General features: G+C 65.2%; 2 protein-coding genes across 2 annotated transcripts in view; both read left to right on the top strand.

Moving 5' to 3' along the window:
• The window catches only part of STAC3 (SH3 and cysteine rich domain 3), a 13,248-nt gene extending 8,860 nt beyond the window's left edge, over nt 1-4,388 (top strand). The window contains exons 9-12 of the mRNA XM_034792235.1: nt 1,504-1,595; nt 2,442-2,493; nt 3,174-3,311; nt 3,756-4,388. Of these exons, the coding sequence (XP_034648126.1) occupies nt 1,504-1,595; nt 2,442-2,493; nt 3,174-3,311; nt 3,756-3,854 (381 nt within the window). The 3' untranslated portion in view covers nt 3,855-4,388. The remainder of the gene's footprint in view (nt 1-1,503; nt 1,596-2,441; nt 2,494-3,173; nt 3,312-3,755) is intronic.
• Nucleotides 4,389-10,409: 6,021 nt separating this feature from the next.
• Nucleotides 10,410-11,578, top strand: NXPH4 (neurexophilin 4). Its single transcript, XM_034792601.1, has one exon. It carries the CDS (start codon nt 10,427-10,429, stop codon nt 11,147-11,149), a length of 723 nt encoding a protein of 240 aa, XP_034648492.1. The 5' UTR covers nt 10,410-10,426; the 3' UTR covers nt 11,150-11,578.
• Nucleotides 11,579-11,585: the final 7 nt, after the last annotated feature.

Genomic DNA, 11,585 nt, shown 5'->3' with positions numbered 1-11,585 from the left:
ATCCCCCTTCGTTTTACTGCTCCCCAGTCACTTACTGCAGGAAGCGCCGTCCACGGGGTGCAGTAGATCCCACCTCTGCCACCAGTTGTCACAGAGTATGGGGGACTCAGGGCCCTGCACCCCCGGCTTCCTGCGATTCACCATGACTCCCAGCCAGCCAGTAAAGAAGCAGGTTTATTTAGACGACAGGAACACAGTCCAAGACAGGTCTTGCAGGCACAGACAACAGGACCCCCCTCAGTTGGGTCCATCTTGGGGTCCCAGGGCACCACAGCCCCCTTGGGAGGTCAGAGCCCCGTCTGCCTCCCAGCCATATCACCAGCCAGCTCCTGCAAACTCTCCCTTCAGCGACCCCTCCCACAGCCTTTGTTCAGTTTCCCGGGCAAAGGTGTCACCTGGCCACTAACCCCTTCCTGGGTTCTCATGTTACATGCTCAGGTATTCTCCGTCGGCCAGTCTCCCATCCCCCAATGCAGACTATCCCAGCCACACTCCCCTGTCAGCATTCACAGTCCACAGTTAGAACAGTCCCAGTTCATCACACCTGCACACTCTCCCCCTAGGGTTACAGCCCCCGACAAGGTACCCCCTCCTGTACCCCCCTGCACCTCACTGCCCTGCACCCTCTCCCCCTAGGGTTACAGGCCCCGACAAGGTACCCCTTCCTGTACCCCACTGCACTCCACTGCCCTGCACCCTCTCCCCCTGGGGTTACAGCCCCCGACAAGGTACCCCCTCCTGTACCCCCCTGCACCTCACTGCCCAGCACCCCCTCCCCCTAGGGTTACAGCCCCCCGACAAGGTACCCCCTCCTGTACCCCCCTGCACTCCACTGCCCTGCACCCCCTTCCCCTTTGGTCTCAGCTCCCCAACAAGGTACCCCCTTGCACCTCACTGCCTCTGCACCCCTACTCCTGGGGTTACAGCCCCCTGACCAGGTACCCTCTTTCTGTACCTCCCTTCTCCCCACTGCCCTGCACCCCCTCCCCCTGGGGTCACAGCCCCCTGACAAGGTTCCCCCTCCTGTACCCCACTCTCCACTGCACTCCACTGCCCCTGCACCTCTACTCCTGGGATCACAGCTCCCTGACAAGGTACCCCCCTTTGCACCTCACTGCCTCTGCAGCCTCTCCCCCTTTGGTCTCAGCTCCCCAACAAGGTACCCCCTGCACCCCACTGCCCCTGCACCCCTACTCCTGGGGTCACAGCCCTTTCACCAGGTACCTCCTTTCTGTACCCCTCTGCACCCTCTCCCCCTGGGGTCACAGCCCCCTGACAAGGTTATCCTCCTCCTGTACCCGGCTCTCCCAGCGCCTCTCACCGCCCCAGTCACAGCGCCCCTACTGACAAGTCCCCCCCCCATAGGCGGTGCTGGGCTGTAGCCGAGCTGTGGGCTGGGAGGAGGCCGTGGCGCACAACCGGGGCAGGGCCTGGCAGCCAGATGGTGCCCATGGTCCCTGCCCCTCATGGTGCGGCTCTGATCCCATCTCCCTGCCCCCCCAGAACAAGAAGCCCCAGCCCGGCTTCCTGCAGACTCATTACTTCGTGGCGCTTTATCGCTTCAAAGCCCTGGAGAAGGACGATCTGGATTTCCAGTGAGTTCGGGGGGCCGGGGGGCTGTGCGTGACGAGCGCTCCGGGCACTAGCCCCGAGGGATGAAATTGTCCTTGGAGGCGTGTTGGGGTTTCTGTGAGCGTCGGTTGGGGGGTCTGTCTCCGGCTCTGCCAGCGTTATGCAGTTCAGCTGCTCTCCGGGCACAGAACTTGGGGGCCTGGCTTCCAAACACCACTGGCTTCAGACAGACGAAGAAATGCCAGGGGTGGGGGGCGTTCTGGGCCGTCAGCTCCTGAGCCGTTTGCACACGCTCAAGTCCCGTCCTCATGCCTGCCCGGGCCACGGCTAGAAACGGCTTCCCTTTACCAGACGAGAGCTCCCCTAATCACAGGACTCCGGGAGCTGGAGCTTTCCAAAGCGGCCATGGCCGCACTGCTTACAGCCGGGAGAACTGCAGCTGAGATCAGGACCACCGCGTGCTGCAGAGAGACCCTGCCTCCCGGTGAGATCAGAGCCCCCTGGTGCCGGGCGCTGCACAGACAGACCCTGCCCCGAGCTCTCACTCCAGACACACCAGGGAAGGGTGACTCCCCCAGGTGCATAGGCGGGGGGTTTGCTCGAGGTCACACAGGGTGTCGGGCCGAGTGGGGGACTGATTCTCTATCTCCAGGGGCCCAGCGCAGGCCCCGGGAGGCCACGGCGGAGCGAATGCAGCCGGGGCCGGGGAGAGGCTGCCCGGCCGAGCTGACTGCACCAGGGCTGTGGCGTTCTCGCCGGGGCTGGGTTGCAGGTGTCCGAGATCCCAGGGCCCCGCGGTGCCAGGGGCTGGACAGACAGAAGGGCAGGTCCTGCCCTGCACCACTTAGTCCGAGTCCTTTCCCTTGCAGCCCGGGGGAGAAGATCACGGTGGTGGATGACTCCAACGAGGAGTGGTGGCGGGTAAGGAGGGGACCCCCAGTCGGCTGGGGCAGGGTCCAGGGTGTCGGCAGCAGCGGGGCACACGGTGGGAGCAGCGCCTGGGGGGCTAGAGCTTAAAGCCGGTGATCGTCTTCAGCACTCATGAGGGTGAGAGGCTGCCTAGAGCTTCTCCCAGTCCTGACCCGCAGCCCCTGCTAGCCCAGCCCCGGGCTCCCCCCACAGCTCTGCCGGTGCCCCTCACTCCCGACCCACAGCCCCTGTTAGCCCAGTCCTGGGCTCCCCACACCCAGCTCTGCCGGTGCTACTCACTCCCGACCCGCAGCCCCTGCTAGCCCAGCCCTGGGCTCCCCCCACAGCTCTGCCGGTGCCCCTCACTCCCGACCCACAGCCCCTGCTAGCCCAGCCCTGGGCTCCCCGCACCCAGCTCTGCTGGTGCCCCTCACTCCCGACCCGCAGCCCCCTGCTAGCCCAGCCCTGGGTTCCCCACCCCCAGCTCTGCCGGTGCCCCTCACTCCCGACCCGCAGCCCCTGCTCGCCCAGCCCTGGGCTCCCCTATGCAAACAGCTTTGTCAATGTCCACACCCCTCAGTCCCGACCCGCAGCTTCACTGTTTCAGCCCAGGCGTGTTGCGGGAGGGGTGGTGTCCTTGCAGGCCGGGCTGCTCCCAGTGACACCCCCCCCCCCCATGTAACTCCTTGCAGGGGAAGATTGGCGAGAAAATCGGCTACTTCCCCCCAAACTTCATCATCCGGGTGCGGGCGGGCGAGCGGGTGCACAAGGTCACCAGGTCCTTTGTGGGCAACAAGGAGATCGGGCAGATCACGCTGAAGAAGGATCAGGTGAGCACAGAGCCAGTTCCCCACAGGGGGCGTCACCCCCCTCCAGTCACTCTGCCCCCAGTCACCCTGCCCCCGCCCCCTCCCCGGTCCTGCTGCTGCACACTGAGAAACGCTCCATGCACATCTGGCACCAGCAGCTCAGGGCATGGGAGCCCGGCCCTGCACCCCCACCCTGCATGAGGCCCAATCCTGCACCCCTGATCCATCCCTCCCCACTTCGATTCCCCAGTGGTCCCCACTGCCTCTCTGCCCCCATTCCTCCCGCCTCTGCACGGGTGCCCAGCCCTACGTCTCTGCCCCCATGCTCCCTCCGTCTCTCCCGCTCGGCACTGCATCTCAGACCCCAGCCCCATCACTGCCGCACGGGCAGCCGGCTCTGTGTCTGGTTCCCAGCGGCGTCTAACCGGCCCCCACTCTGGGGCACCCTCCTTCCTTCCCCCCCAGATCGTGGTGCAGAAGGGGGAGGAAGTGAACGGCTACGTCAAGGTCTACACCGGCCGCAAGGTGGGGCTCTTCCCCGTCGACTTCCTGGAGGAGATTTGAGCCCGGGCCGGCGCCGGCAGTGGTCTTTAGCCAAGGGGCGAGCGGGCCGGGCCTGGAGCCGCGCCTCAGGCCCGAACACGGCCACCGGGGGCAGCTGCAGACGGAGCCTCTCTCCGCGTCGCTGCAGGGAGTGGATCCTCGGCGGGGACATTGGTGCTGGGATGCCAACTCGGCCGTGACCTGTGTGCCGCCTTGGCCCAGGACAGCGAGGAGCTGGCCGTGACCCGTGTGCCGCCGTGGCCCGGGACGCGTCGCAGGCTGGGGCAAGCAGCGGATCCCTTGTTCACTCTCTCTGGAGGATGGAAGTGGGGTGGCGGGGCCGAGGGGGGCAGACAGGAGCCCTCCTGCACGCGTTCCTTTGCTGCGACGCCCCGTTGCTGCCTTTGGACACCTCCCGTCCTGCCAGGCTCACCGATGGGCAGAGGCAGGGTGGGTGGGTGTTTGTACTTAGGGCTGGGGTACCTTGAGGTTTCTCCCTTCCCCGGGGGGTGTGTGTGTGTGTGGGGGGGGTTACCCCGGCTGTTGCTGGGTGTTTGCGATCTTGCTACGTCTTGTCAATATACCCGTGTTTCCCCTCCCGGTTTGTTCTCCCTGGTGACCCGCGGCGTGGGGGTGTCGGGGTTGCTGGCCAGGGCCTTGGTTTGAGGGGTGGGGGCGATGCAGGCGAAGTGGCCTGGTGGCTCAGAGGTTTGCATGGGGCACCGCCTGCGGGCACGGGGGTTGGAATGACGCGTGCGTGGGGGGGGAGTGGAGAGTTTGTTGGCTCCTGCCCCCTGGCATCCGCTGGCACCCGCAAGGCCTGGTGGGCACTGCTGCTGTGTAGCCAGCAGGGGGCACTCCCGGCACAGCAATTGGCATTTCTCCGTGGCGCTCGGCTGGGCTCCCCCATTCAACAGTGCGATGACGTCAATCAAACTCCCGCAGCCTGGCTGCTGGGTGTCCCGTTGTGGCCCAGGGAGGGAGGACTGGGCATCGGGCCGGGGAGGCGGCTGGCTCGGATCTAGCCTCTTCCCGTCCCTGGCTGCTCAGGGTGACCTGAGTTTGCTGGGTCTCAGCTGGGGCCGGTGTGTGGGGTGAGCCAGCCCGGGGAGACCCCGGGCCCTTGATCTGCGGCAAAACCGTCTCCTCTCGTTTTAACCCTTGTCGCCAAGTTCCCGAGCGAGCGTCTCTTGCTGCCAGCGATCGGGGGCCCCAGCGGGGTGGCTCACGCCCGTAGCCCCGCCTGGGTGCATCCAGCCGAGGGGGCTGCCGTGGGGTTTGTGCACGTTTTAGCGCCGTTCCCACGGCCCCGGGAGATTTCCCGCCGTCTCTCGAGCCTGCTTTCCCGGCCCGCGGCCCCAGCGTCGGCCACCTGCAGGCCAGGCAGCTCCCGTGACAGCAGCCGCCCTGTGCAGCTCACAGCTGAGCCCCGGCTGGGCCTTGTCTCCACTAGGGAATCGTGAGCACGTGGGGCTTTTGCACGTGAGCTGGGCGCTGTTAACCTGCCGGGAGATCCAGGTACTGAAGCTGGGATTGTAACTCCTGGGTAGCTGAGAGAGGCAGGTTGGGGCAGGAGAATGAGGCAGAGCTCGCTGGCAGTTCTGGCTCCGCCACAACCATCCCATGCAACCCTGGGCAAGTCACTTAGTCTCTTGTGCCTCGTCCCATGTCTGGCAGGGGCTGAGAGGATAAATGCAGCAGAGAGTATAAGGGGCTCACACACTATGGGGACAGGGCTCGGGCTTGAGCCTTTATTTGGGCTGGGGGGGCCACCCTGACACCCCCGAGCCAAGGGTTCAAATCCTAGCTAGAGCAAGTCAGTTCACTGAAACCATCTGCCACAGTGGGGTCCTGCCTGGAGTCGGGGGCGATGGGATTCCTTCCCTGGTTGCGCTTGTTGCTGTGTGCCAGGTGGGCGCACGCTCCGCCCCAGCGACAGCCGCATTGAAAGGTGGAGTGACTCCACAGAGGTGGAGTGACTCGGGAAATGGAAACAACCTGCCCAGCGAGCCAGGTTGTGGCAGGTGGCTTTGGAGCTGGGGGTACCCAGCAAGGGCAAAGAGCAGAGATCCTTCCCTCGGGCACCGGGTCTATTTACAGCACAAAGAATCCCGGAGGGGCGGATCCAGGTGCCCGGCGTCCTGGCCAGAGTCCACAGCCACCCACTGCCGGGCTGCCTGCAGCCAAGCCCAGAACTGGAGCCCAGCCCGGAGGGCGCCATGTATGGGGGCCAGGGGACAGGTGCGGCCGCCCCAGGCCTCCGCTCCCCTGCCCTTGAGTTTGTTTGTTGGTCACTGGAAAATTCAGGGCTTGGCTGGGGGGAGGAAGCAGGGGGACCAGCAAACAGGTGCTTCCCTGCAGGGCGTCTGGTCCGGTGCCGAGCTCAGGGCCAGCGCGGGGACAAGGAGCAGAGCCCAGCAGCCAACCCGGCCCAGAGGGGAAGGGCCCAGCCCCCTGCATTGGGGGCAGGGGGTATCTTCAGAGCCAGCTCCTGGGGCTCGTTGATGGCCTCCCCCCCTCCCCGGGAGGCCGTGGGGCAATGCAGGGGGCTGAGGGATATGTCCTCTCTAAGGCCCCAGCCTGCTGGCCCTGAGCTAACATGGGGTTGCCCCCAGAGTCTGGGCTTCAGAAACTGGGGGGGTCGATCTCCCTTCTGGCCACTAGGTGGCACCTGGGCCCTGCCCGTTGCTTTTCCCCATCTGGAACTTGGCAAGTCCAGGTTCGGGGCTGGGCAGGGGCTGAGTCGGGGTGGGAGGGGGGGCGGTTCTGTGGGGAGGGCAGCGTTGGGGGCGGGTTCATGGCTCCAAGGGGTGGAGCCTTCAGAGAGGGATCCCTGCCTCCCAAGATGAGGGATGTCCAACTAATCCCTGGGGAGATGGGGCCCCCCCAATCCCTGGGGAGATAGGCCCCCCCCCTCGCCACTTCCTGTCCCAAACTGCGCTGGGGCTGGGTCAAGAGCAGCAGCTCGGCCAATCCCCTGCCTCGGGCCAAGGGAGAAACGGCGTCAGCCGCCTTCCTGACCACCTGCCGCAGGGAACAACCCCCGCACGCGGCGTGCTCCCTGTGATGGGACCCCGATTTGGAGGCTGCCCGGGGGGCCCTGCTGACAGCAGCTGTCTGCTTGGGGGTCCTCACCCAAGTACTGCCCAATGGGAGGGTGCTGCTTGACTGTTGGGGGCTGGGCTGAGACCCCCCAGAAATTCTCCCTGGCCCCAAGCCAGCCAGCCCTGCCGGGGTCTCGTTTTCAGGGTGGGNTGTGCGGCCTGTCGCAGAGCGCAGGGGGGCTGGGAATCAGGACTCCTGGGTTCTTTCTCTGCTACTGGGAGGGGAGGTGTGACGGAGCTGGGAGCAGGGCAGATTTGACCTGGGAATGTTGCAGGGGGATTGCAGTGGGGATGTGGGACTTCCCTTGAAGGAAGCTACCTGAGCTGTAACCTGAGCCAGGAACGGGGGTGGGGAGAATTAACACCTTCTGCCCGGGAGACTGAACAAAGGAGAGGAGCAGCGGGAGGGGCGGGGAGTTTAGTTTCGGTTTGGGCTGGGTGGTGCAACGCAGGGAACCCCAAGCTGGGGTCTAAGCTCCCTGAACCTCCCAGAGGGACCTAATTGAGGGGGTCTGGTCGTACCTACACGCTCTGCTTGAGACTGTGTTCCTGTCCTTAAATAAACCTTCTGCTTTACTGGCTGGTTGAGAGTCGCAGTGAATCTCGGGAAGAGGGGTGCAGGGCCCTAACTCCCCCACAATCCGCAACAACTGGTGGCAGCGGCGGGATCTACTGCACCCCGTGGACGGCGCTTCCTGCAGTAAGTGACTGGCGAGCAGTAAAACGAAGGGGGATTGACGGGGACCAGGCCTGCTGAAGAGTGGGAGAGAGACGGTTATTACCCCTGGGAGTGTGTGACCAGCGAGAAGGACTTTTGCAGTAACAGGGTCCCCCGGGGGGATCGCAGCGAGTGGTCCCAGGGGCGGAGGAGTCTGCAGCTCGACCCTGGCGGAGAGGTGGTGACCTCGAGAAGGGCTGGCACACTAGGGGTCCCCCTGGGAACTGNATGGTGAATCACAGGAAGCCGGGGGTGCAGGGCCCTGAGTCCCCCAATACTCCGTGACACGGCGCAAAGGTGGCGGGTGAGCAGGGTGCATCTTAGCTGTGTCCGAGACGGGGCCTGATCTCGCAGGCGAATGGAGACCGGAAGCTCTTTGGGGCAGGGATGCGTGTCCGGTACCTGGCCCGATCCCTTCCTGGCACCTTCTAGGGGACACGCTGCAATGCACGTACCGACAGCCCCCTTCACTTCCTGTCCCAAACCGCCTGGGCGTTTGCTCTTAGCCAGCGGCTGTGTTCCGCCCCAGAGGTGGCTGCATTTCGGCTGGATACGGCTCGTATGTTATCCCTTTCAGCCGCCGTTCGGTGGGGCTGAAGGAGCTTAGAAACGGCCCCTTTTAACCACAGGGGAATAGAACACTGGAGTCCTGATTCCCAGCCTCCCCCTCCCACCCATTAGCCCCATCTTGGAACCCAGGTGTGCGCCAGGACTCCTGGGTTCCAGTCCCAGCCCTGGAAGGGAGGAGTGGAGTCGAGGGATGGCAGCAGGGTAGAAGGGGGAGGTGGTGTGTGTGTCAGGACTCCTGGGTTCTATTCCTGCCTCTACCAAAGCTTCGCCTGGGGGAAATTCCCCACTAGCTGCGTGCCTCGGTTTCCCTGGGGAGTGGTACACCCCAGCCTGCCGGAAGCGTGTGTGTGTGTTTGGGGGGGTAATGAATGCTTGCATGGTGTCCGGAGTCCCTGGGACGAGCCGCCCCCCGGGGAAGGTGGGGGCTCATCGCGGGAGGGGCTCTCCAGTGGCAGTTTGTTCCCGGGGCCCCCGGGCCGGGTTTTCAGTCCGGTCCCCGGTTTAAGGGGCGGGGGAGGCCGCGGCCCAGCGCTGCCAGCTCAGCAGACGCTGCGGGCGTGGTGCGTTCCAGCGGCCCTGCCCGGCTCTCCCCGCGCACCCTTCCGCCGGGGGCAGGATCCGTTGGGCCCTGTCATTTCGGCGGCAGATCAGAGTCTCTGTAGAATATAATTCGGCTTCCCGGGCAGGCGGCGCTGGGCTCCCCCGCCCCCTCCTGCCCTCCCACCTGCATTTTAATGGGGCGGGAACGTGCCAGCACAGGTGCTAACAAACCTGCCAGCGTGGGTGCCAAGGAGCTGCCAGATGCCCGTTTCATTTAGTTAGAAACTGCCTGAAAACTTTCCTGCAGAGCTGGTGCCCGGGGTCAGCCGGGCACAGTGCCCCGAGGGACGGGCACGTGGGAACACGTCGCTGCTCTGGGGGCAGGAAACCTCGGGGAGGGAGGCAGGAACCAGCGGGGCTCACAACCGAATCGCCCCGAGCCGGAGCTGGGTCAGTGCCCGGGGCCTTGCCCCAGGCGTGGGCTTGGCCTGGAAATCCCCAGGGCCGCCTTGGCCCAGGCTGGTAAATTGCCTGTTGCGTTTAGTCATCGCCTTGCGGAAGTTTAATGAGGCTCCCTGCCTGCTCCCTGTACCTGTGAATGACACCCACGGCAGCCTGTCTCCAGCGCGTCCCCACCTGCCGCTCAGCCGCGTGTGTGAGTGTGAGTGTGTGTGACAGCCGGCATGTGTGTTCGTGTGTATGTACTTGGGTGAGAGCGGGCGTGTGTGTGTGTGCACGGGCGGGCGTGTTCGTGTGTGTGTGTTTGGGTGAGAGCGTGTGTGAGTGTGCACAGGCAGGCTGGCGTGTTCATGTGTGTTTGGGTGAAAGCATGCGTTTGTGAGTGTGCATGGGCGGGCGTGTTCATGTGTGTGTGTTTGGGTGAGAGCGTGCATATGAGTGTGCGGGTGTGTTCACGTGTGTGTGTTTGGGTGAGAGCGAGCGTGTGTGAGTGTGCACGGGTGGGCCGGCGTGTGCATGTTCATGTGACCTCCATGAGCTTTGGAGTCTGCGTTTAGGTGCTATCGTAAAACCAGCCGTAGCCACGCCTCGGGGCAGCCAGAGCTCCCTTCCCGTTGGGGCCGCAGAGCCTTCATGCCGGTTCTGGCTCTACCGGGCCCAGTTCCAAGGGACCTTCCGGGGCTTGGCACTGAGCCGGGCTGACTCGGGGAGTTTGGCAGGGTTTGGGGGAGCAGGGCTGTGCTGGGGAGCGAGGCACAGAGGGGCAGGGGCAGGGCTGGGGGCACAGGGACTTGGGCACAGGGGTTGGAGGGCAGGGCTGTGATGGGGGGCAGGGGGTGGGGGCAGGGCTGTGGGCACAGGGGTTGGGGGAAGGGCTGTGATGAGGGCAGGGCTGTGGGGGCAGGGCTGTGATGGGGCAGGGGGTGGGGACAGGGCTGTGGGCACAGGTGTTGGGGGCAGGGCTGTGGGCACAGGGCTTGGGGCAGGGCTGTGATGGGGGCAGGGGGTGGGGGCAGGGCTGTGAGCACAGGGGTTGGGGGCAGGGCTGTGATGTGGGGCAGGGCTGTGATGGGGCAGGGGGTGGGGGCAGGGCTGTGGGCACAGGGGTTGGGGGCAGAGCTGTGATGGGGGGCAGGGCTGTGCTGACTCACTGCCCCCCTCTCTCTCTCTGCTCCCCACAGGTGGTCTGCGTGGAGGGCCACATGACCAAAACCCTGGGCTACCTGGAGCTGGGCACTTCGGGGCTCCTCAAGACCCTCCCGTCCGGCGCCTTGAAGCCTCCACCCCTGCCCCCGGCCCGGCTGTTCTCTGGGGAGCCCTCGAAGGCCAAGGCCGGCGCCCTGAGCCCCTGGGCCTGGCCTAGGAACCAGACGGGCGCCGAGCCCCCGGGCCAGCGGGTCCAGCGCAAGCCCTCGCTCAAGACGGGCCGGGCCCGGAAGATCTTCGGCTGGGGCGACTTCTACTTCAACATCAAGACGCTCAAGTTTAGCCTGCTGGTGACGGGCAAGATCGTGGACCACGTCAACGGCACCTTCAGCGTCTACTTCCGGCACAACTCCTCCAGCCTGGGCAACGTCTCCGTCAGCATCGTGCCCCCGGGCAAGGTGGTGGAGTTCGACGTGCTGGGGCCCCCGCCGGCCTCCGAGCTCCAGCAGGCCACCCTGCCCGAGGCCAAGGAGTCCAGGGCCTTCAACTGCCACGTGGAGTACGAGAAGACTAACCGGGCCCGGAAGAACAAGCCCTGCCTCTACGACCCGGCCAAGGTGTGCTTCACCGAGCACACGCAGAGCCACGCCGCCTGGCTGTGCGCCAAGCCCTTCAAAGTCATCTGCATCTTCGTCTCCTTCTGCAGCTTTGACTACAAGCTGGTGCAGAAGGTCTGCCCCGATTACAACTTCCAGCACGACCGCCCCTACTTCGGCTGAACCCCTCCCGCCCCCACCCCCCAAATAAAAACCCAGCTCGCACAGCTTCCGGGGGGCGGGGAAGGACCCTGCCTCGCCCCGGTGGGGCCGGAGGATGGGCTTCTCCAAGCCGCGCGGAAGAGGGGGTGCCGTGGAAGCGGGCGCGGGGGACGCTGTGGTGAGCCCCTTTGGGGACCTGGGGACCGGATGCTTTGCTCCATCAGCTACGGGCCTGCGGAACCGCCCGGGACCCAGCCAGGCTGGGCGGATGCAGCCGGATCCCCTCGAACCGTGGTGGCAGGATGGGTGGGGGGACAAGCGAGCAACGGAGCCGGTCGCCCCCATCCCTGCGGGGAAATGGGGGGACGAGGGCCAGGGGCTGCACAGGACCAGTGAGTGACACGTGCCCAGGGGTTCAAATCGGCACGTGTGTGTGTGTGTGTGTGTGTGTGTGTGT

Source organism: Trachemys scripta, chromosome 16 (assembly GCF_013100865.1).
Source record: "Trachemys scripta elegans isolate TJP31775 chromosome 16, CAS_Tse_1.0, whole genome shotgun sequence".
Taxonomy (NCBI): domain Eukaryota; kingdom Metazoa; phylum Chordata; order Testudines; family Emydidae; genus Trachemys; species Trachemys scripta.
This window is presented reverse-complemented; position numbering and strand designations above follow the sequence as displayed.

What these genes read in the sequence shown, in the direction of transcription:
- NXPH4 (XM_034792601.1), top strand. Translation starts at nt 10,427, where the DNA reads ATGACCAAAACCCTGGGCTACCTGGAGCTGGGCACTTCGGGGCTCCTC.